General features: G+C 43.9%; 1 protein-coding gene across 2 annotated transcripts in view; it reads left to right on the top strand.

The window, feature by feature from the left end:
* Positions 1–20,068, top strand: part of EMB2766 (structural constituent of nuclear pore) — a 66,023-nt gene extending 45,955 nt beyond the window's left edge. For both annotated transcript variants that reach the window (XM_086800843.1, XM_086800844.1), the window contains exons 6-9: positions 7,716–7,819; positions 18,099–18,186; positions 19,301–19,399; positions 19,554–20,068. In XM_086800843.1, coding sequence (XP_086656969.1) covers positions 7,716–7,819; positions 18,099–18,186; positions 19,301–19,399; positions 19,554–19,646 — 384 coding nt within the window. In that variant the 3' untranslated portion in view covers positions 19,647–20,068. The remainder of the gene's footprint in view (positions 1–7,715; positions 7,820–18,098; positions 18,187–19,300; positions 19,400–19,553) is intronic.
* Positions 20,069–20,337: the final 269 nt, after the last annotated feature.

Raw genomic sequence — 20,337 nt, 5'->3', positions numbered from 1 at the left:
AGTCCGCCTTGCTGCGTTGCTGGTCACCACCCTAAGCAGCTCGCCATCCCTCTCAGTCTATTATTGCTGCCTGCATCCCAGTTCGTGCTCCAATGCTTGCTCTACAGTCACTGTCGCCAGTCACCATGTGCGCCGTCTGTCCACCACTTATGCACTACCAATTGTGTATTGCCTCCTCTGTTGACCCAGTTGCTGTCGCCGCCCAGCACGTCGACTTGCCATTCGCCATCTCTTGCGCCCAAGTCTTCTACTTGGCACGCCATCCATGGTTGCCTTCGACATCGATGACCTGCTGAACGATCTCAACTTGCGTCGACAACACTTGCAGTTTCCACCGCATCAAAAAATTAGGGCGTTCCATAAATACCCGGAACTACACATTGGTCAAGCAAGCATGAAAACAACATGCAAATTCGATTTACAAGCAAGCACATAAAGATGCTATGCAATGCAAGATTGGTACGGACAATCCCCATTCATTAGACTATACCAAAGTAGATGTGTTCCAGGCAAGTACACGAGGTACGAGCCCCAATGAAACACCAATCCTCCAAGCATTTCCGGGCATGTACACACAGACACAAGTCCCAACAAAAAGCCAACTTGAGAAGTATCACATGAGTGGCATCAATCCCGGGCATATGTAACTGCCATGGACGCTAGTCCAATGTACATACATAATGAGAAAGTACGGGTGGACCAGTTGGGTGGCCAAATGGTGACAGAAACACTTCATAACAAAATACTACATTGTATTACGAAGTCTTGTTGCGTTTACAAAAATAGAGGGTGGGATCGCAAAATCACCCTTAAAACATACTGGAGCATCTTCCGTCACAAAGGACAAAATATGACCCTTCCAATCTACGTGGACGCCATGGCTATTAAACCATTCTTTACCTTAGTATAACATCGACTCTATCTAGATTCATAATCAAAAAATCGAGGGACCTTGTTTAACTCTAGATAGATATTGGTAACTGAGACACGCATGTCCAAGATCTATCCATGTTGTGCCGCTGCCAGGTTCTTACGATACATGTGATAACTTGGTTGCGTCTTCACTCGAAGCTTCGACACAAGTTTAGCATTAACAAAGTTGTGAATGCTACTAAGGTCAAAAAGAATCTGCTGAGGCTTTCCTAACACCGACCCATACATATGTATCAAGTCGTCAGAACCGAAGACTGCTGTGTAGAAAACACATTCCATGCAAGAACTCTCACTTAAAACAATAATATATACGGAAGAAATCTTAGGGTTACCTATTACTTCAATCAAATGAGCTGCCTTAGTCTTTACCTTTGAACAACTCACCTTCATATGGCCCTTGTGATTGCAAGTGAAACACTTTCTCTCCTTAATGTTCTTGAGGGTTTGCTGATGCTTTTGATCCTTCTACTAGGTTTGGTTTTAAGAAGTCTTCTCAAACTTAAACTTTCGTTTACTCATTGCTCAGAGGTTTTTGTGGTTTGAGGTTTTTGAGAGATGTTCTTTTGCGTCTGGCTAGCTATCATTTCCTCATAAATCCTAGCATGTTGGAGACTATCTATGATCCACCATGTCCATGGCAGGAGGATGCCTCTTGGTCCAAGTCCAAGCCACAATAAATCAATAATAACCCACGACTTACTTATTATTTTTGCTATAAATAACAGTCCAGTCATAAATAGCCAATAACCTTGGATTTATTAAATTTTAACCTTAGCCACTTGGATCCGTCAGCTTTCCCTAATCCCAAGGCTCCCCTAGCCCTGTTAGATTAGTCCCTAACCCCAAGGGTTAGTGATAGCTATGTAACACCAAACTCCAACCCATTGGCTGAGATGGAGGACAAGAAACGCTTGCACCGGCTCCAATGCACCTTGAAGGAAGAAAGTAGAACCAAGAACAATACTTCTCATAAATAACGCACGAACTCTGTATCCGTCAGTACTACTTAGCACTTGTATGTCTAAACCACCCATGTCTTGTGAAGCACACTCAAGTAAAACACTTGTTGATACACCGAAGTCAAAACCCTGGTGGTTGTTGGTACAGTCTCTAAGAAATCTATGTACTGTGAAGATACACCAGGTGGCCTATCCTCCCATGATGAAGACAAATCTATTGACATGTCCTCCTCTGGTGCCTCCATGACATTAGACACCGACATTGAAGCCAAAGATTCTCCACTAAATGCAAACGGTAACTATGAAGGCTCTCCTTAGAGGCGTGGCCAAAAACGTCCTATGTTTGTACCTGTAGTGTGCGTGATGCAATGCGCTCGACTCGAGAAATGAAAAAAGCTGAGATGCACACACATGGTGCAATTGCATATAAACTTGGAAATCTCCCGTTCTTAGTATTGCCATTGGGACGTTTAGTCTCACTGAGCGCCGTTTTGGAAAAAGAGATTAGGACTAAATGCTCGATGGCACCATGGTTTTGACCCGCATCCAACCCCTCAGAGGTGCGCTTGTCTTTCTCGTCAAAGTCTGCTTTTCAAGACTCAAAAAGGAGTATCTCCCCATCATTCAATTGATTGGCCAATTGATTGGTTAGGCTTTGGAAACCCCCCTAGATTGCCGCTTCTGTGTTTCCTAAGCAGCAGGGATACCCACCATTCGGGTTTGCATAGCCTCTCCGGAGGCTCTACCTCAGTTCATTGCGCTCCCTTTCCTTGAATGCAACCCTATTACGCAGCCGGTTGAGTATCCAGGCTTCCATAGACAATGCTTCATCTACAGACATTCGGGGCACTTGGTGAGCTTGTCCTTGATGTCGGCCCGTAGAGGACGTCCTCTAGCTTCGCCCTTTGATTTGCCCCAAGACTCTCTTGAAGAGGATATAGGTGGTCCTTTCTCCAGCTAGGTACGCGAGAGCCCAGCAAGCTTGACCACCAGGTCACATGACATCCACCACTAAAGCAGCAAACTCACCACAACAAGGGTGCCAGCCACTAGCAGCCAGTCTAGTGGCCGTGTCGGCGGGGCTGCCTTCCCCGTCAAGGGCGTTGTTAGATAGATAGTGTCACCAGCCTAGACATTTCCAGTATGAAAGGGGTGTGGTGGACTCTAGCACATTCAAATATTCGGAAAGAACAAGCTTTGGGAATGGGGGATTATCCTAGAATACAAAGGATCATAGTCCTAAAATTTAGGAGAGTTGCTATTTTTGGCCCGACTCCGATGGAAATTTTGTTCGCGTCATTACGTCTGGAATTGAGCAGATACCAAGAGTTGCCAAAGTACCTATGACAAATGGACTACTAGTTGGGATATTTTTAGAGATAAAGACAAAGACTCAAGCAAGTGGGCAAGCGCTGTCCAAAGTTGTCATTTAGAAGTTTTGGTCCTTTTCCCATCATAAAGAAGATAAGCAATGTCGCCATGCAACTCAGATCGCCAAAGAGTTGGATGATGCACAATGTCTTCCACTTCTTTTTTTGGTTAAAGCCTTATATTGGACCCTCATTGCAGAATGTTCCAGAAGAGCAGCAGCTAGAAATGGTTGATGAAGTAGAGTTGATAGAGCCTGAGCAAATCCTTCTACATCGTTGGAAGCATGGTTCTTGATGATGTCTTCGCGAATTTTATTCAAAGTTCAAAGATCAAGGGACCCATGAAGTCGTTTGGCTGGATGAAGAATTCTTCCTCGAGTATCCACAGTTATTGGTGAACTACCTCGAAGCTATGAACCTGCCGCCAATATAAGCAGGAGGGAATGTCACGTGCACCCATGCATTGTGGTACAGGGTGACAAATTGGCTCATCAACACTGCAATAATCATGTATAGAAGTAGTACCTTTTAGGATTTATTTGTCGTACGCCATGATCCCTTTGTAGCCTAGTCCGAGACATGTCAGCCCCACGAGCTACGTAGGTCAATCTCTCAGCCTTAGTGTTAGGTCAGTCCTCTTAATTCACTATGGAGAATTCAGCAAGTGTTCATCATTCAGGAGCATGTAGAGGTGAGCCATAGCAGTAGATGCAGGTTAGGCATATAAGTGCATTGCATGTAGAAGAGGCCAGCCCTAAGGCCAGCCCCAAGAGGTGCGTAGCCTTTCAAAAGGGTAGCAAAACCCTTGCCATGCCTTCCAGACCGTGTCGGCAGCCCCTTGTGGGGTTGGGTTCCGGTCGGCTAGGCCAAGCTGAATAGGCCAGGCCATGCAGTTAGTGGGCCAGCGACCCGACCAGCCCCAAGAGCCCGACCATGTCCAGATTCAGCCAACTAGGCATTTATGCCAGTTTGCGGGATAATGGGGTTTTTTGCAGGCCGACAACCTCTTTTGGCAGCCGACCAGCTTTTCAGAGCCATATAAAAGGGCAAGTGCTGTTCAGACAATAAATTGTCAATCATAAATGAGAGTTTATCATCAGAATCCAAGCATGTATGCTTAGGTTCTTGCTTGTGCATCCTTACAGCCCTACTTGTGCTCTCAGCCCAAGGCAAAGAAGCTGAGTCTCTTTAGGAGTATTCAGCACACCTTCCTTGAGTCTCGGGCCGGTGTATTTCTCTCGAAGATAGCTTCCAAGTCGCCTAAAGCTTATGCACAGTTCTGCCCAGTGTTTGGTCGCTTTGTCCTTTCGTTTGGTGGTCAGTCAGTCAGTTTGTACACTCAATCTTGTGGACACAGTTCAGCTTGTATACAGCTCTCTAGAAGAAGAAACAAAGCAAATACTCCTGCTTGTTGTTGGGGGGGGGTGCGCTTCAGCGGGTAATTCGTGACCCCAAATTGATTTGGGACCCCATTTGGTGTCGTCTCTACTACATCTATTTTCAGATTCATGTATGCTGTTTTAAAGGATTGCTAAAGACTCACTACACTCACGTTTAAAGAAAGGCTTCGTTGTTTCACATGGTCCTTGCTCAGACATTAGAGAGCCCTAGCTTGATGACGAGGGCAACATACTGAGCGAAGGTGACTTCGGCGAGTGCTCCGACGGGCACTCTTCTGATGGAGATGATCCTAGCAAGAGCTCTGATTTTGATAGTGATCACTTTTCCATCTAGCCTCCTCCATCTAGATTCTAGTCCCAACCCTCCAGCCTCTCTTTTTTGTGCACTTCTTCTTGTACTACCTGCTTCTAGAGCGCCTCGTAGTAGTGTATGACTTATAGCCTATGTATGTTTTCAACTTGGTTGTAATGGAATTTTGGTTTGTGACAACTTGTTTTCTCTTTGAAATTGAAAATACCTAAGTTTGTAAGTATTTTTTTAAAAGACCGTATTTTATTGTACGATAAGATTTTTTATATATCATACCATATTTTAGTGTACAGTATTGTATCGTACGAACCGAATTGTATCGTACGAAACAGCTATGATCGACACTTGGTTTGCTATTGGTGGTAGGCTAGCACATTGTCTATAGGCCTCCAGTTTGGCTTTTCTCACCTCCCACATGTACTACTAGGTAGCCCCCCCCCCCCCCCCCCCCCCCCCAGAGAGCGGCCAGCCACGGGGGTGGAGCTCAGGTGTTCACTGTGTGTTTTATCCCTCCTTGTGAGGTGAGCTTTGTAGCCTTATGGCGTTTTCTCATTAACTAATAGAAGGATCGTTTTTCCAAAAAAAAAAAAAAGGCCAGCACATTGTGTGCGGTGCAGCCACCCCCTGGAGTTGCAGCGGCGGCACCTTTGGGATTACCCCAAAGCACACCATGTATGGTCCGCCTTTACACGATTGGGAGATTTTCACCAAGTATCATCACATTGGGAGCTGTTGTCTGAGTGATTGGGACAAGTCCCACCCTCCACTATGAGGAGGTAGTAGGAGGGCAAGCTCTCGGACTTCCACACTGCAGGATCGACATAGTTCCCACTTCCATTACTTATCGTTTGAGGCTTGGTGTGGTAGAGGTGGGAGATCATTATAGCAATATTTCTGCATGGCATATATGGCGGGCCCGTTGCAGCGAGGCCATCAAGGGCACCCCCCCCAAAAAAAGAAAAAAAAAGAAAAAAAGAAAAAGAAAAGAAAAGGCGAGTCCATCAGCGCTATATGGATCGATTCCATTCACAATCTTTGCAACGTAGGCAGCGAGAGGCTTTCTTACAAACTCTTCAATGTTTCCAATTGCAAGGGCCCACATTGTGTTGTCTAGTGTCCTCATAGAGCCAACGCACCAAGTTTCCCATTTCCATCCATGAATCCAGTGCGAAACCCTCATGTCATTTCTTATGGAGGCACATGTTACAAATGAGGATTCAAACATGCCTTCAAGGATTGTCCCAACAACAAAGTGACAGTCACCCCAGTGGCAAGAGTGAGCCTTCAAGGATTCTCCCAATAGAGTGACAGTCACTCCAGTGGCAAGGGCATGAGCCACTTCGACGAGTGTGAACTTGTTCAGTGTATAAGGAGGACTTATTTTTAGAGTCCCTCTTAATGCCATCATAAGGCTCCGAGAGACCTTTTCGTTTTCATCGATATTTGGCACTACAAGCCCCTTGTTCCCCCCCCCCCCCCCCCCCCCCCCCCCCCCCCCCCCCCTTTCTCCCTTTCAGTTGTATGAGGTAATTCCCTCTAAGAGCAGCCAACCATGGAGGGGCTACCCTCCCCGAGATTTTCTACACCTTATTTGAGGGGTCTTGAGCTTGTACATATAGCCTATGGCTGTTTGATAGTAACTAATAGAAGGATTTTTTCCGTGGTAAAAAGAGTAGCTGCAGGCGGTTTGATGGTATGGGATGCTACGGCCGGGTCCTGGCTGACTTACGGCAATCTGGACCTTAGGCTCAAAGGTGGTTCTGGTAGGGAACCTATGGCTAGGAGGAGAGTGGCTAGCCAAATTCTATCATGGTCATCTTCTCGGATTTGTCGTGTGCATCTGGAGCCCGGTTAGGGTTTTTTGAGATATGAGTGGCTTATGGTTAAGAGACAATATATGGTGTTCTATTAAATTTATGGTGAAGTTATGTGGGCTCATTGGCTTCAGCCACTCGTTCTTGAGGCATTTGTCTATATGTTAGAAGTTGTCTCAAACAATCATATGGCTTTATGGTATGGGTGGTGAATGCAAAACACAACAAATAAGAGTTTACACATTACTGCACGTAAAAATTATTTTCAAAGTTTAAACATATGCCCCTAGCTAAGCATTGCATATACAAAAAGTTTACTCATGACTAGGATTATCAGCTATCAATTACTATTTTATACAATAACCATTGTTCATTGGTTTAAGTTCTTGTGCAGGATAGGTCTATGAACTTTGTGGGCCTTGATCATCTATAACCGACAATCAGTAGGATTAGCAGAGTAGTCCGATTCATAATCCCCTTGATGTGGTACATACACATGTGATATGTCAGCTAACAGGAAGTCTACGGTGCCTGGAAGGGCAGTGGGCTAACCTAAGCTTACAATGTTGATGGATATTTTCTAATAGACTTTATTGATATATTCAAGATAGCTGACAGAAAAGAAAGTTATATTGTCGTCTTCGAAATACTCAATGGGTCAATGAGACCAAAAGTTGTACAAGAATTCCATGTGATACTCAGCCATGAAAAGACTAAAAAGAAGCTAAAAAACTCATACAAAAGTATAGACTAGTTGTATGTCAATCACGTCATTGTCGTAATCATCATAATCATCATAGTGAGTATGTGGATACATGTGACACTAACATAAGCAGAACCTGACTTCCCCTTAACATAAGGACCATGCAAAGTAGTGTTTCACAAGGGAATGACTGACTAGCAGTTCACTGCAAATGATCCTTGTGCAGGTTGAGAAAGCTCTTGAAAGCGTGGAAGAAGAGGCTATTCAGTTTTACAAAGAAGAACGTGCAAATATAATTGCAGATGAACCCTCTGCTGTAAGGGATATGATGTAAGTATATTTTTCAATTTCAATAGTTGCTGTATAACGATGGTGCTATGATTCTCCATTTTTTTGTTGGGGATTGGAAAAGCGATCGACTGCCAAATTATCATTAGCGTCTTTGAAAGGGGAAAAGGGGCGGGGGGGTTGGGGGGTGGGGGATATGCGGGCACGCTGGGCGGGGATTTTAGTTACATGAAGATATATGTTATCCTATTGGCATGTGATGGAAGTGCGATTCAAAGTTGTCTCTAAATCTATTTTAGGTTTGCTTTGAGGTGAACCCATCCTTTTTTCTTTTAATTTTACTTTTTTTCATGCTAAAACTTCTTAGAGATACCGTTGAATGCCAAGAAATGGAAGTTGTATCAAGAAAGGCCCAATTTCGCCCTAATTAGCCAAATTTCCCGTTTGTTCAGCCTTGATCTTGCAAAATCAAGGCCGATTAGATCTTTGGCATCCTGTGAACATTGAGGTAGCCTATTGAAGATCTTCATTAATTGGGGACTTCTAGCCATAGAAGTCAGAGTCGTGCTTTAGCTCCACCTCAAGTCAACAACAGCTCACGAGGTCATTGTGCAGGTAAAATTTTATACTGAACAAATATCAATTTGCAGACACTCGCAGGTACAAAAGCTTGGGGGTTTGGCCAAATTGCCCTTTGCATGGTAAACTGAAGGCTATGTCAGTAACCACCATTTGGGGATTTCTCAATTTGATGCAAAATTGGCAAAATTGAGCGAGCTGCTTTGGTTGGAATTCGGGGGTTTTTCAAATTGAGGTCAAAATCAGTATATTGAGCCTCTTTCAGTTGCGAAAATTTGGGGCTTTTGTGAAAATTGGGCAATTATTTGCACATTGAAGCAATTGTAGTACGTAAAAAATGGGATTTAATACGTTTGGAGCATGTAATAGGGGATTACAGCAGTGATTTGTCACTAATGTACACACATTAAGTGTACTTGGACAATTTGGTGTAGCTTTATACTTGCTTGAGGTTACAAGCAAAAGATTGCACATGACATTTGGTTGCCAACTTGCCTTGTAGTACACATTGGTGCTTGGTTGTCTTGCAAGTGTATTTTGTCTACATGGCTCAAAATGCTACAGCTGTATTTGGTGTGCTCACCTAGGAGGACAAGTTGGATGGATCAAACTACTCCCTGTGGAGTTTTAAGATCCGTAACTTGTTGGTAGCCAAAGGGCTTTGGGGCATCGTGTGGTGCCTACACACGCCCACTTACCATACAACCAGCAACACCTCAAAGGGGAGGTGCTCTAAGAGCTCTTGAAGTAGAACTTGCTCCCACACAAGAGCAGAAGAGATGGGACTCTCTAGGGATGCACATGCCATGTCCTTGATAGCTCTTTTAGTGAAAAGGTCCATTATACCACACATTCGGTCTTGCAAGACATCGAAGCTTGCATGGGACACTTTGGAAGCAATGTATTAGGTATGCAACGAGGCAAGAGTTGCCTACTTGAAGAGGCAATTGGATCTTCTTTCTATGGATGAGGGTGACTCCATGTCAGATCACCTCACCAAAGTGAAAGATTTGCAGGAACAATTGCTCAACATTGATGAGGTTATCTTAGACAAACAGCTGGTCACCAACACTCTAAATTCTTTACCACCCTTCTATTTGGCTTTTCATACCTCTCTTAACCTCTCTATGAGAGGAGGTGCTAATCCCATCCCTTTTGAAGAGTTGGTGGGTTTACTCTTGCAGGAAGAGCAAACAAGAGCAAACCTATCTAGCAACCATGGTGGAGACAAGGCATTTACAGCCAAGGATAAGGGTAAAGCAAAGAGCTTTAAATATAGGGGACACCAGTCTAGTAAGGCTGGTCATGGACAACCCTCTTCCGGTGGTTAAAAGTTTGACAAAGGGGATGCAAACAAGCCTTTAACAAAGGGCAAATGTCACTACTGTCATAAACCTGGCCACTACATCAATGAATGTAGAAAGCGGATTGCAAAAGAGAAGAAGAAAGATGCAGGCAATGGACTAGCAGACTCTTCTGATGACAAAGCAGAGCAATCAACTAATGTAGTTCAAGAAGAGTATACTTTTTTGGTCACATGCACTAGTGACACACCAAGTGCTTCAGGGAATGATATGTCTTGCATTGCATCCGACAGACAGGATGTATCATGGTATTTGGATAGTGGTGCTTCGAGCCACATCACTTCATGCAAAGATGTATTTCAGCACTTGATTTATGATCCGAATGGCCGCATTGTATCATGTGCAGATCATACCACTTATCCAGTAAAGGGAATTGGCAATGTCATACTTGTTGCAGCCAATGGTGCAAATATATGTATGACAAAAGTGTTGTATGTTCCAGGGATAAATAAAAATCTGCTTTCTGTCTTAACCATAAACGACCAAGGTTTAAAGGTTGAATTTGAAGATGGGAAGTGTTTGGTGAAAGACCCATCAAAGGGTTATGAAATAGTCACTTCCGGAACACGATACAATGGCTTGTATAAGCTGGACAACTATGACAAGCCTCCTTATGATGCTCATGCAGTGGCTGCCCACACTCCTGCTATGCATGATGCATAGCTTTGGCATGCTCGTTTGGGCATGTAAATTTTTGGAGTTTGATGCTTTTGCAGAAGCATCATATGGTTGATAATATGTTGCCTCTTGAGTCTCCCAACGAGACATGTACGTGAGGGGTGTATTTTGAGAAAGAGGCATCGTAAACCATTCCCCAGGGATGGAGCTCTTAGAGCTGAAAATAAATTACAGCTCATACACAGTGATGTATGTGGTCCAATGCGGACACCATCCATAGGGGGAAATCTTTATTTTGTCACATTCATTGATGACTACTCAAGGGGACTGAGGGGCAAGAACCTTGGTTGAGCCACGCGGAGCAGCTCCCATGCTTGGGTTCTTGGGCGAATGCTGTTTTTGCTGCCACTGAGGCCTCTCGCGCCCAACTGAGGCTCTGCCTACCCTGATCGCCACTGGACACCGACATTTGCTCTCGTCTCCACTCGCTGACTGCTGCGCCCCGCCTTGCCGTGCTGTTGATCGCCGCCATCATCGTCAGCATCTGCTGCGCATGCTCTTCACCCAGCTGCCCACGTTACTCCTTGCACCACCTCTTGCTGCTGTCACTGCCTGTTGGCCATCCTGTGATCTCTGCCACTGGCTGCATCCAGTCAGCTTGCTTGCTCAGTTCCACCAAATGGGCTGCCCAATTGATCTACGAAACCTTTGCTGCACAGTTTTTCAACATGGATCAGGCCACCTCATCCATTATCTACTTCTCTGGAACATTGTCAAGGGAGTTGACAAGAAGTCTGAAATGAAATGAAATGGTTACAAACTGAGATCTATGAATAGATCTATTATGCTGAATATCCTTCTCAGAATGAGAGAGAGATGCTGAATGCTGATGGTGAACGACTGTTCCTTTCTCCATTGTTGAGGTCCACCCTTGGATGCTGGCTTTCCTCTATGTGGGAGGTAGGAAGATGACTGAATGCTGTCTACGATGTTGTCTACTGACTATATGCTGACTGTGCTGCTGATCTCTCCTTGCTCCCTAGGAAGGAAACGCTGAGAAGAGAGGAAGATGATTGATCTGAATGCTGAGTATACTGATCTGACGACTCTCCTTGCTCCCTAGGTAGGAAACGCTGAGAAGAGAGGAAGATCTATCAGATTCTATGGAATGAATAAGGCGATTTACATATATATGCTGTATTGATGCTGGTCGGTTAGGTTTGTTGGTGTCGGCCAGGTGTCTAAGACCTCACAACTGCCTTAAATGCCTTATTAATGCTGTTGGCTGTTGATAATTGCTGTCGGCTAGTCAAAACAGGCCCTGACCTGATGTAATGAATGGTATTAAATGCTATTAAACGCTTTGTGCTGCTGTGGAAGCTGAAACAGTCCCAAACTCAAGCTACACATGCTGTAAATGCCCTGAATAATACGTGATGTCCTGAATGTTATCTGCTAAATGCTTATAAATGCTATGATATGCCATGTCACTTGTACTCCTAAACCAAATCATGAGGTAGCAGGCTAGCTCACCTCCCAATCGCGAGCGACATCCACCACTAATCTTCTCTGAGCAAAGGCTAGGGCTTCCTGCACATCCTATAGGCTTATGTCTGACTATGGCGTCCCATACCACCGAAGCCTGCCCGTAAGCCGTTGACACGCCAACCTACGTATTCGTCGTGTGTGTGGCATGAGCATGTCTGCTCTCTTGGTCCAAGCCAGGCCTTCAGTCGTGCATCCACACAACTGTGTCTCATAATAACCCAAGCTCTCACTTATATAGTGATAACTATGCCATAAATAGCTAACTTGCTATAAACGGCCATTAAGCTTGTTTATCAATCCAAGAACCCAAGCCAAGTATTCGCTCGCTAATCCCTAATCTAAGGGTCCGCTAACCTTGTTCGATTAGGTTCCTAATGTGCAGATGTGTCCAGGTACATAACAGGATTGGTGGAGTGCATGTGGGAGCTTTGACTTTGTGGGCATTGCTTTGCCAAAAACCTTGTTCGATAGTAGCATTGATCTATAAGTCTGGAGAACCAGGCGTTTTTGAAAACTGTTTTTCTAGAAGTTTTTGAAACGTGTTGCACAAATGGTAGAAGTTTCAAAAACGTTTCACACGTACGTGCATGGGGGGGGGTGTCAAAAAAATCATATGTATGCTGTCTCTTTTATGCCATAAAGTTGTACAAAGCATGAAAGCTATGAAACGATCAACCTCAAGAGTCAAGACAAAAGATAACTATGGCTATAGGTGTCGGCCCTTTCCTTTCCATAATTCAATGTAAAAAAAAAGCTAATTAAAGAAGCGTTTCCAATGTTGGAAACATTTCGTTTCCTATAAAAGGTAGGAAAGATGTTTCCTTGCTACTATGCCCTGCACTACTACCTCTCCCCAAAAGAAAAGTTCCTTCCATTAGTCAAAAGAAAGCATCTGTGGAAAGCAGACTACTAGAAAGTTCTTTCATTTAGTGCATCAAGTTCACTAGATTCATACCTTACATGAAGGACCCTTTGTGCCGTACTGCCTCAATTGTTAGATAGACATGTATGTTCCATATCTATGTAGGTGGAATCAGACCATATGTCTCAAATGACCATATAGTTTTTGTTAGGGTTAGGGCTGCACACAAATTGAGACACACAGCAGCAAGCACCCTCTTAGAGAGATGGTGATTGATGCTCACACAAAGAAGATAGCATACAATGTGTGGAGCTTGGGGGTTGATTGCACAATATCAAAATACAATAAATGAGTGGTGTCCTTTCACACCTAGCATCCAAGGGGAAAAACCCAAAGGGAGAAAAGTGCCCTTGGTTAGTCCATGTTCACATGTGGCACTACTCATAGCATATATGCCAATAAATCCCCCTTGTAGTGGCAATGTGAACCTGTACAAGTTTTGTAGCAGATCACTCTCAGTAGGAGAGTAAGCCTAAAGCTTTGTGGACAGCCTTCAAACTTCACGCCTTCGACAGATCTGCAACATTGTCTTGTGTAGAGCAGTAAGATAATGAGATCTCCCCTGCATGAATCCTCTTCCTGACATAGTGATAATGAATCTCTATGTGCTGAGTATGTGCATGAAACATTGGGTTTCGTACTACAGCTATAGCACTACGACTGTTAGTGAGTATGGTGGTGAGTGTCTGCTGATACTCACGAAGATCAATCATTAATCTCCTCAGCCATACACAATCTACTGTGGCTGTAAAGGCTACCCTGTACTTAGTCTCACAAGTAGATGTGGCAAACAGTGGGCTGCTTTTTGCTCAACCATGATATGCATGAATGTCCCAAAAAGAAACAATTTCCCACTGGTGGATTTCCGTGTATCATAGTCATCAACCCAGTCAGAATCACTGAAAGCATGTAACTGTGTTTTTTTACCTGGGTTGTGCATAAAGTTGCTACACTGGGAAACCCCAAATTGAATATCCGGGTGTTGCATAAGTATATGAGGCAGCCCACTGCTTGGCTATAAACACTCATATCAAAAGGCTCTCCAACATCATACATGCTCAATTTCAGCCCTGGCTCCATTGGAGTAGAGATGGGCTTACAATCTTGAAACCCAAATTTGTGCAACAGCTTTTGAATGTACTTTGATTGGTGTTCAAAAATCCCAACATCTGTCTGCACAAATTGTATGCCGAAATAATAATGCAACAATCTTAAATCTGTCATCTCAAATGACGTTTGCAATTCAGCTTTGAATGTTGAAATTTTATCCATATCATTCCCAGTTAGCAACATGTGATCCACATAAAGAATGAGCATAATCAAAGTGCCATGATCTTCTTTCACATATAGGGTGCTCTCCTTTGGACTATTGCAAAATCCCTGCATGGTCAAATAAGTATGTATCTTCTCATACCAAGCTCGAGGAGCGTGTTTGAGACCATAAAGTGCTTTTCGAAGCTTGCATACTTTGTTTTCATGACCATGCAACACAAAACCAATGGGTTGATTTACATACACTTTTCTTGCAAATCCCCATTGAGAAAAGCTGATTTCATGTCCAATTGATGAACTTTCCATCCATGATGGGCAGCCAATGCAACAACACATCTAACTGTGGCTATACGAGGAGTGGGTGTGAAAGTCTCATCGTAATCAATGCCTTTTTGCTGGGCATATCCTTTGGCCACTAGCTTGGCCTTGTACTTGTCAATGGTACCATAGACCTTCTTTTTAACTTGTAAACCCACTTTGTGCCAATGGGCTTATTGCTAGCGGGCAAGTCTACCAAATCCCAAGTGCTGTTTTTATGGATAGAATCCATCTCATTTAGCATGCCTTGCATCCAATGCTCATTCTCATGAGCCTCTTCAAATGAATCTGGCTCATCTGCATCACAAAGTGTACTCATGCAAGCAACATCTACATGTTCTCTTGCATTACGTGATCTAGCCGGAATCCTACTACCAAGGGGAGCTGAAAGTTTTCTCTCCTGTAAAGGACGGAGCAGCTAACGAGGCACAATTTTAGCCTCTTCCGTTGCTGTCCGCTCTTGCTGCATTGCTTCTTCCACATTTTGAGGTGTAATGAGCTCATTCATGGGCTGATTTTGAGTACCCAAATACTGTACATTAGGCAAATTTGATGGCTGATTTGTTCAGCCATCAATTCCCAACGGGAGAAGTTCTTCAAAATGTTGAGTGGGCCTGAAGGTGGTTGTCCAAAGAATTCAGCTCCGAAATCCTTTGTGTGGAAGGATTAAAGAGACGGTAGCCTATAGTGCCATTGCTATAACCCATAAATATGCACTTAGTTGCTTTGTCATCAAGCTTACCTCTCGATTGTTGAGGTACATGTGCATAAGCTATACATCCAAAAACTGTAAAGTGATCAACTTTAGGTTTCCTTTTGTGCCGTGCCTCATATGGCGTTATGGTTTTCAATGCTTTGGTAGGGCATCTATTCAACACATGTGTAGCACACATTATTGTGTCCATCTAGAATTTGTGAGGCAAGCCTTTGCCTTTAACCATGCATCTAGCCATTTCCATCAAAGACATGTTCTTTCTCTCAGTAACATCATTTTGCTGAGGAGAATATGGCATCGTGCATTGATGCTTTATGCGTTTTTTTGCCATAAATGCTTTGAAAGCAATGGACATGTATTCCTCCCTCCTTGATCTGTATGAAGGGTCTGCACTTTGCAACTTGTTTGATTTTCAGCTTGTGCCAAAAAATGCTGAAAACATGCAAATACATCAGATTTTGTCTTCAAGGGATACGCCCAAGCGAATCTGGAGTAGTCATCAACAAAGGTTACAAAGTATAGGTGCTTACCAATAGATGGTGTTCGCATAGGACCACATAAATCACTGTGCACAAGTTGTAATTTCGGGACAGCCCTTGTTAATCGATCTTTTGGGAATGCATTTCTGTGCATATATGCATCCTTCACATACATGTTTTGGTGGGAGCTCTACATGAAGCATGTCTTGTACCCATTTTATGCCTTTGCAATAGCATCAAATTGCCATAATTCACATGCCCAAACGTGGCATGGCACAATTCTGTCTCGTGCATGGCAGGTGTAAGAGTGGTAACAACATGAGCATCATGTTTTCTCCTGTCAAACCTATCAAGCTGATATAGAGCAGCTGCTTCCGAAAATCCTGGATCTTCGTAAGATAATCAGCCAGACTATCACCTTCATTCATGTCCAAGTTCTCAAGGTATTTCTTGAGAAATGCAACCCTGGTCTCATTCTTTTCCTGGTACATGGTTTCAAGTACATCCCAAGCTCGCCGTGAGGCCTTGCAAGACGGAATATGGAGTATGATTGATCGCTTTACTGACAAAGTAATCAAAGCCATCGCTTGGGCATCGCGAGTATCCCATCTCTTGTGAGGGAGGAGTGGGCACTGCAGCTTGTTGAGCACCATAGCCAGGCGTGTTAGTTGCTATGTCGACAAGGCGTACATCTTCACTGGACACTAATCCCATAATCCTTTGGCCACAAGAAGATTTTGGACCATTAAACTCCAGAGAGAGTAATTACTGCCATCCAATTTGTCCTCTTGGAACAAAACTCCGAATATATCGGTCGCATTGCCAGCCATTGGTTGAACTCTCTTTACCGAGAGATATGCAAACACGTTCAACCAAATTTATTCTAAGAAGCACGTGCACGTAAAATTTCAAACGCACCGGAGTGCAATGCCAGGCAACCATAAAGTCCCTTGCAAATTTTTTGCCCCAAATACAAGGCTTCAGATAAGCAATGCTGAAAATCTCCCAATTTCTGAGCACCAATGGGCTGATTAAGGTGTGTCATTTGCTCATAATTCACAAATGCCCCAAAAATTTGTATACCAATGAGCTTTAATTGTGCAATTAAGCACTAATTTTAAGAAAGCCCCAAATTTCTCTATGTCGTGTAATCGTAATTGTGAAAATTTTGAAAAAAACTCCAAATTTTGAAAAATCCCCAAATTTTCCGGAATCTTGCACCCAAATGTTGCCTTGCACTACTGCTTGCACTTGTTTTTTGCAATGAAGCAAGAAATGTACAAAAGCCCCTTGAATTGAACCAAAAAATCAGTTACCTATAACCTTGATTTTGCAAAATTTCAGGTGGGCCAAGACCTTGAGGCAAGACCTTGTCGGCGGCGCATGTAGGAGCTATAGGTGGTAGACGGACGGGCCCTCGGAAGTTGCTGCAATTGGCTCAGCATAGCAGACGGGCGCGGAAGCTGCTACAGTTGGCTACGGTGAAGATGCAGCACAGCAGATGGGTGGGTGTGGAAGCTGCTCCAGTCGGTGCATGCGCAGAAGCTGCAGATGCAGTATGTGGCGGGTTGTTACCAGTTGTAAGGCGGCGACGGTGCGAAGACTGGGCGACTAGGAATTGGACAGCTTAGCTGACGATGATTGGGCGCCGGAACGTTCATGGCGATGGAATGGGCATCCTATACTTTGCGAAAATTTTGCCCTTGCCACGTAAGCCACAAGTGTGGCGGGGCTCAGCCAGCCACCATCCATTGTGGCGCGAGTGCTGCTTGTGGGCTGGGCGGTGGTGGAGCCCTCGGCACTAGTGTGGCTGGGATTGGAGGCTGAAACTGGTTGAGGAGCGGTAGGTGGGTTGCGCAGAGGTGGCTGAGGGCGGCCTTGACGGGGTCAACGGAGCAGCGGCTGCCGGCGATGGAACAGCGGAGCCGTGGCCGTCCAGAAGCGCGCAGAATGTCGGAAACTCCAGGAACACCGTGCAAAAGGCTACAACCTGCTCTTGTACCACTATTGGGGTTAGGGCTGCACACAAATACAGACACACAGCAGCAAGCACACTCTTAGAGAGATGTTGATTGATGCTCACACAAAGAAGATAGCATACAATGTGTGGAGCTTGGGGGTTGACTCCACAATATCAAAATACTATAAATGAGTGGTGTCCTTTCACACCTAATATCCAAGGGGAGAAACCCAAAGGGAGAAAAGTGCCCTTGGTTAGTGCATGTTCACATGTGGCACTACTCATAGCATATATGCCAATAGTTATGTTACTTTGTGAATAGCTGTGTTCCTCTTCTAATTGACTGCTGCTACCTTTTTCAACATGAAATCACTGAGGATTAAGTGCAATATGAAGTGGACTAATGGAGGGTAGAGTTTCACCAAACATGATTTTTTTTTTGTTTTTATTTCATGCCTTTCGACTATGGTGTTGTTAAAGCTGTTAAGACATCAATTTCATTTTCTTTTTTTGCAATTCTCTAACTTCTTTACTATGAATATGTAGGTTTGAACAAAGTGAGCATCTTGAAAGAGAGCTGGAGCAAATGGGTGAACAAATTAGAGAGACAATTGAAAACATTAACATGAGTCAGGTGCTGTGCTTGCTTTTGAAGCAATTTTTGTCGTTTTGTCAGTTTATATAAAAGTAATTTCTTTCACTGTGTTAGTCAAATCCAGAAGGAGCACTATGACATCCTGTTGTTGCATCTTGGTCGAAGCTGTCGGTTGTTTGCGACATTGGGCCTCACTCTACAATGTACATACATGGATATGAAACAAATACGTCTATTCCTTGACTCCCAGAAAGTGAAGACGTCCAGAATGCTCCGATCTTGAACAAAACCTGTTTGAGTATCATGAGTCAAGTCTGGGGGGGGGGGGGAGGGGCTGAAGTCTCCGGCTAATGGCCTTGGCCAAAATCTTATAGGCGGTCCCGAGGAGGGTGATGGGTCTGCACTGCTGAATCTCCAATTTGTTGCCACTCTCCTTAGGAATCAAGTGAATCAGATTCTTTAAAAGTCTCTCTGGCGTGGCACTTGTAGTCATAATCTCGTTGAAGGCTGCTCTAAGGCCACCTTCCATAGGATCCTAGTGAGGAAGAAAAAAGGAGATTGGAAGCCCGTCCGCTCCCGTATCTTCTTCGGGCAAACGAATAGAAATAGGCACTGGTCAGATCACCCTTGGTATGTTGGATCCACCCTTTTTGTTTTTTGGATGGGTGATTTTTAGTGAGTGCATGTGTCAATGGTCCTTGCCCCTGCTGTGGGCGGTGGCTGCTCAGATCATGTGACAACTGTATGTTCCCTTGTTGGGTCTGCATGTTGAGCAAATGCATTTTTTGGTTATTCCTACCCTTTTCACGAGGTTCAAGTTTCCCAAGGGTTCAGTGGCATTCTTTTGCACTGCATTTGATCTAGTGGTTGTCGAATTTGAGGATGTGGCTGTGGTTGTTTTGGTTGCCAAAACTGGCGCTCAGCTGTGGAGGTCTTGTTCTTTTAGTTGTAGGGCATCAATTGAGAGTGGACTATTTTGGGGTGTATTTATTTCATAAGCCTTGTGAAGATTACATGAAGAGCACTTGCTGATGGTGGATTTACTAGAGTCTGAGCTAAGTTTCCAGAAGGAAGTGAGTCTTGTGTTATAGGTTCCTTTCTAATTGGTCATACTCTTTTTATGCTTGTTCAAATCTACCTGGCTTGATTGCAGGTGGGAGAATTGGGCTTGGCTGATGGTAGTAGCCCCATTGATGTCGTCGTGCGGATTTTGAATAATCAGCTTAGTTCACTGGTTTGGATCGATGATAAGGTAAGCTTTTCATCAAAGCTGGCAGGGCAAGTAGAGCAGGAAACAACATATAAGTAAAACTTTGGTTTCCTTTTTGGTGACTGGTGCCAGGCAATAGGAAGGTAGGGACAATTTTTCATCCAATGAATTGAGTTTTGTAAGCTTTTATTTCCAGGCAGAAGAGCTCTCCTCAAGGATACACAAATTAATGGATCATGGTGCAACAGCTGACAAGGCTTGGATAAGCTCAAGATTTCGGGGAGCATAATGGGTCTGCAGACCTCACAAGCCTTTTATAACAGGAAATTCAATCATGTGGCACGCCATCCTTCTTTTTTTGGCCCTTTATCAATACAAAAACATCTCTTGAAATAGCTTGTTGACGCTGACTGGTTTAGCATGGTTTTAGGGTTTCTGTACAAGGGTTTGTGCAGTAATCCCATCAGGTGTCTAATGAACTGGGCCTTTTTGGCATATGCTCCGTGTCTTTTATTATATTAACCCACGCATGCGTTTTGGACCACACGTAATGCTTCATGTAGAATCACACTCTTATGTTGACACATGCAGTGTATCTGACCCCCCTTAACCTGCAAGACTTATAAAGGTTGTTGTTCTGGTTACCGCCAGTTTGCTTGTGATGAGCTACGTTGTATTGTGAGAATGGTCACAATTGAGTTACTTGAATTCTACTTTTGCTGTCTCAAATTTATCCGTTGAATCTGATTTCCTTTTTTCAACATTTTTTTCTTGGAGAGTTGTCGTTACACGTGCTTGATAATTGTTTTGCATTTTGTAGACTATAGTTGATGGATGCCATTTTAGGCAAGTCTTTCACTCATCTTCATAAATTATAGAACGATAGAGTAGACTAAGGTACAATTAAGTCAATGGTTAAAGACGTGTGTAGTGTCCTTCTCTCTTTGTACATAAGCCAATTTATCTACATTCTATAGTAC

This window comes from Cibotium barometz, chromosome 7, assembly GCF_041138505.1.
Source record: "Cibotium barometz isolate CiBa-2024 chromosome 7, ASM4113850v1, whole genome shotgun sequence".
NCBI lineage: Eukaryota > Viridiplantae > Streptophyta > Polypodiopsida > Cyatheales > Cibotiaceae > Cibotium > Cibotium barometz.
The sequence above is the reverse complement of the archived record's forward strand: the minus strand, read 5'-3'. Positions and strand labels throughout refer to the sequence as shown.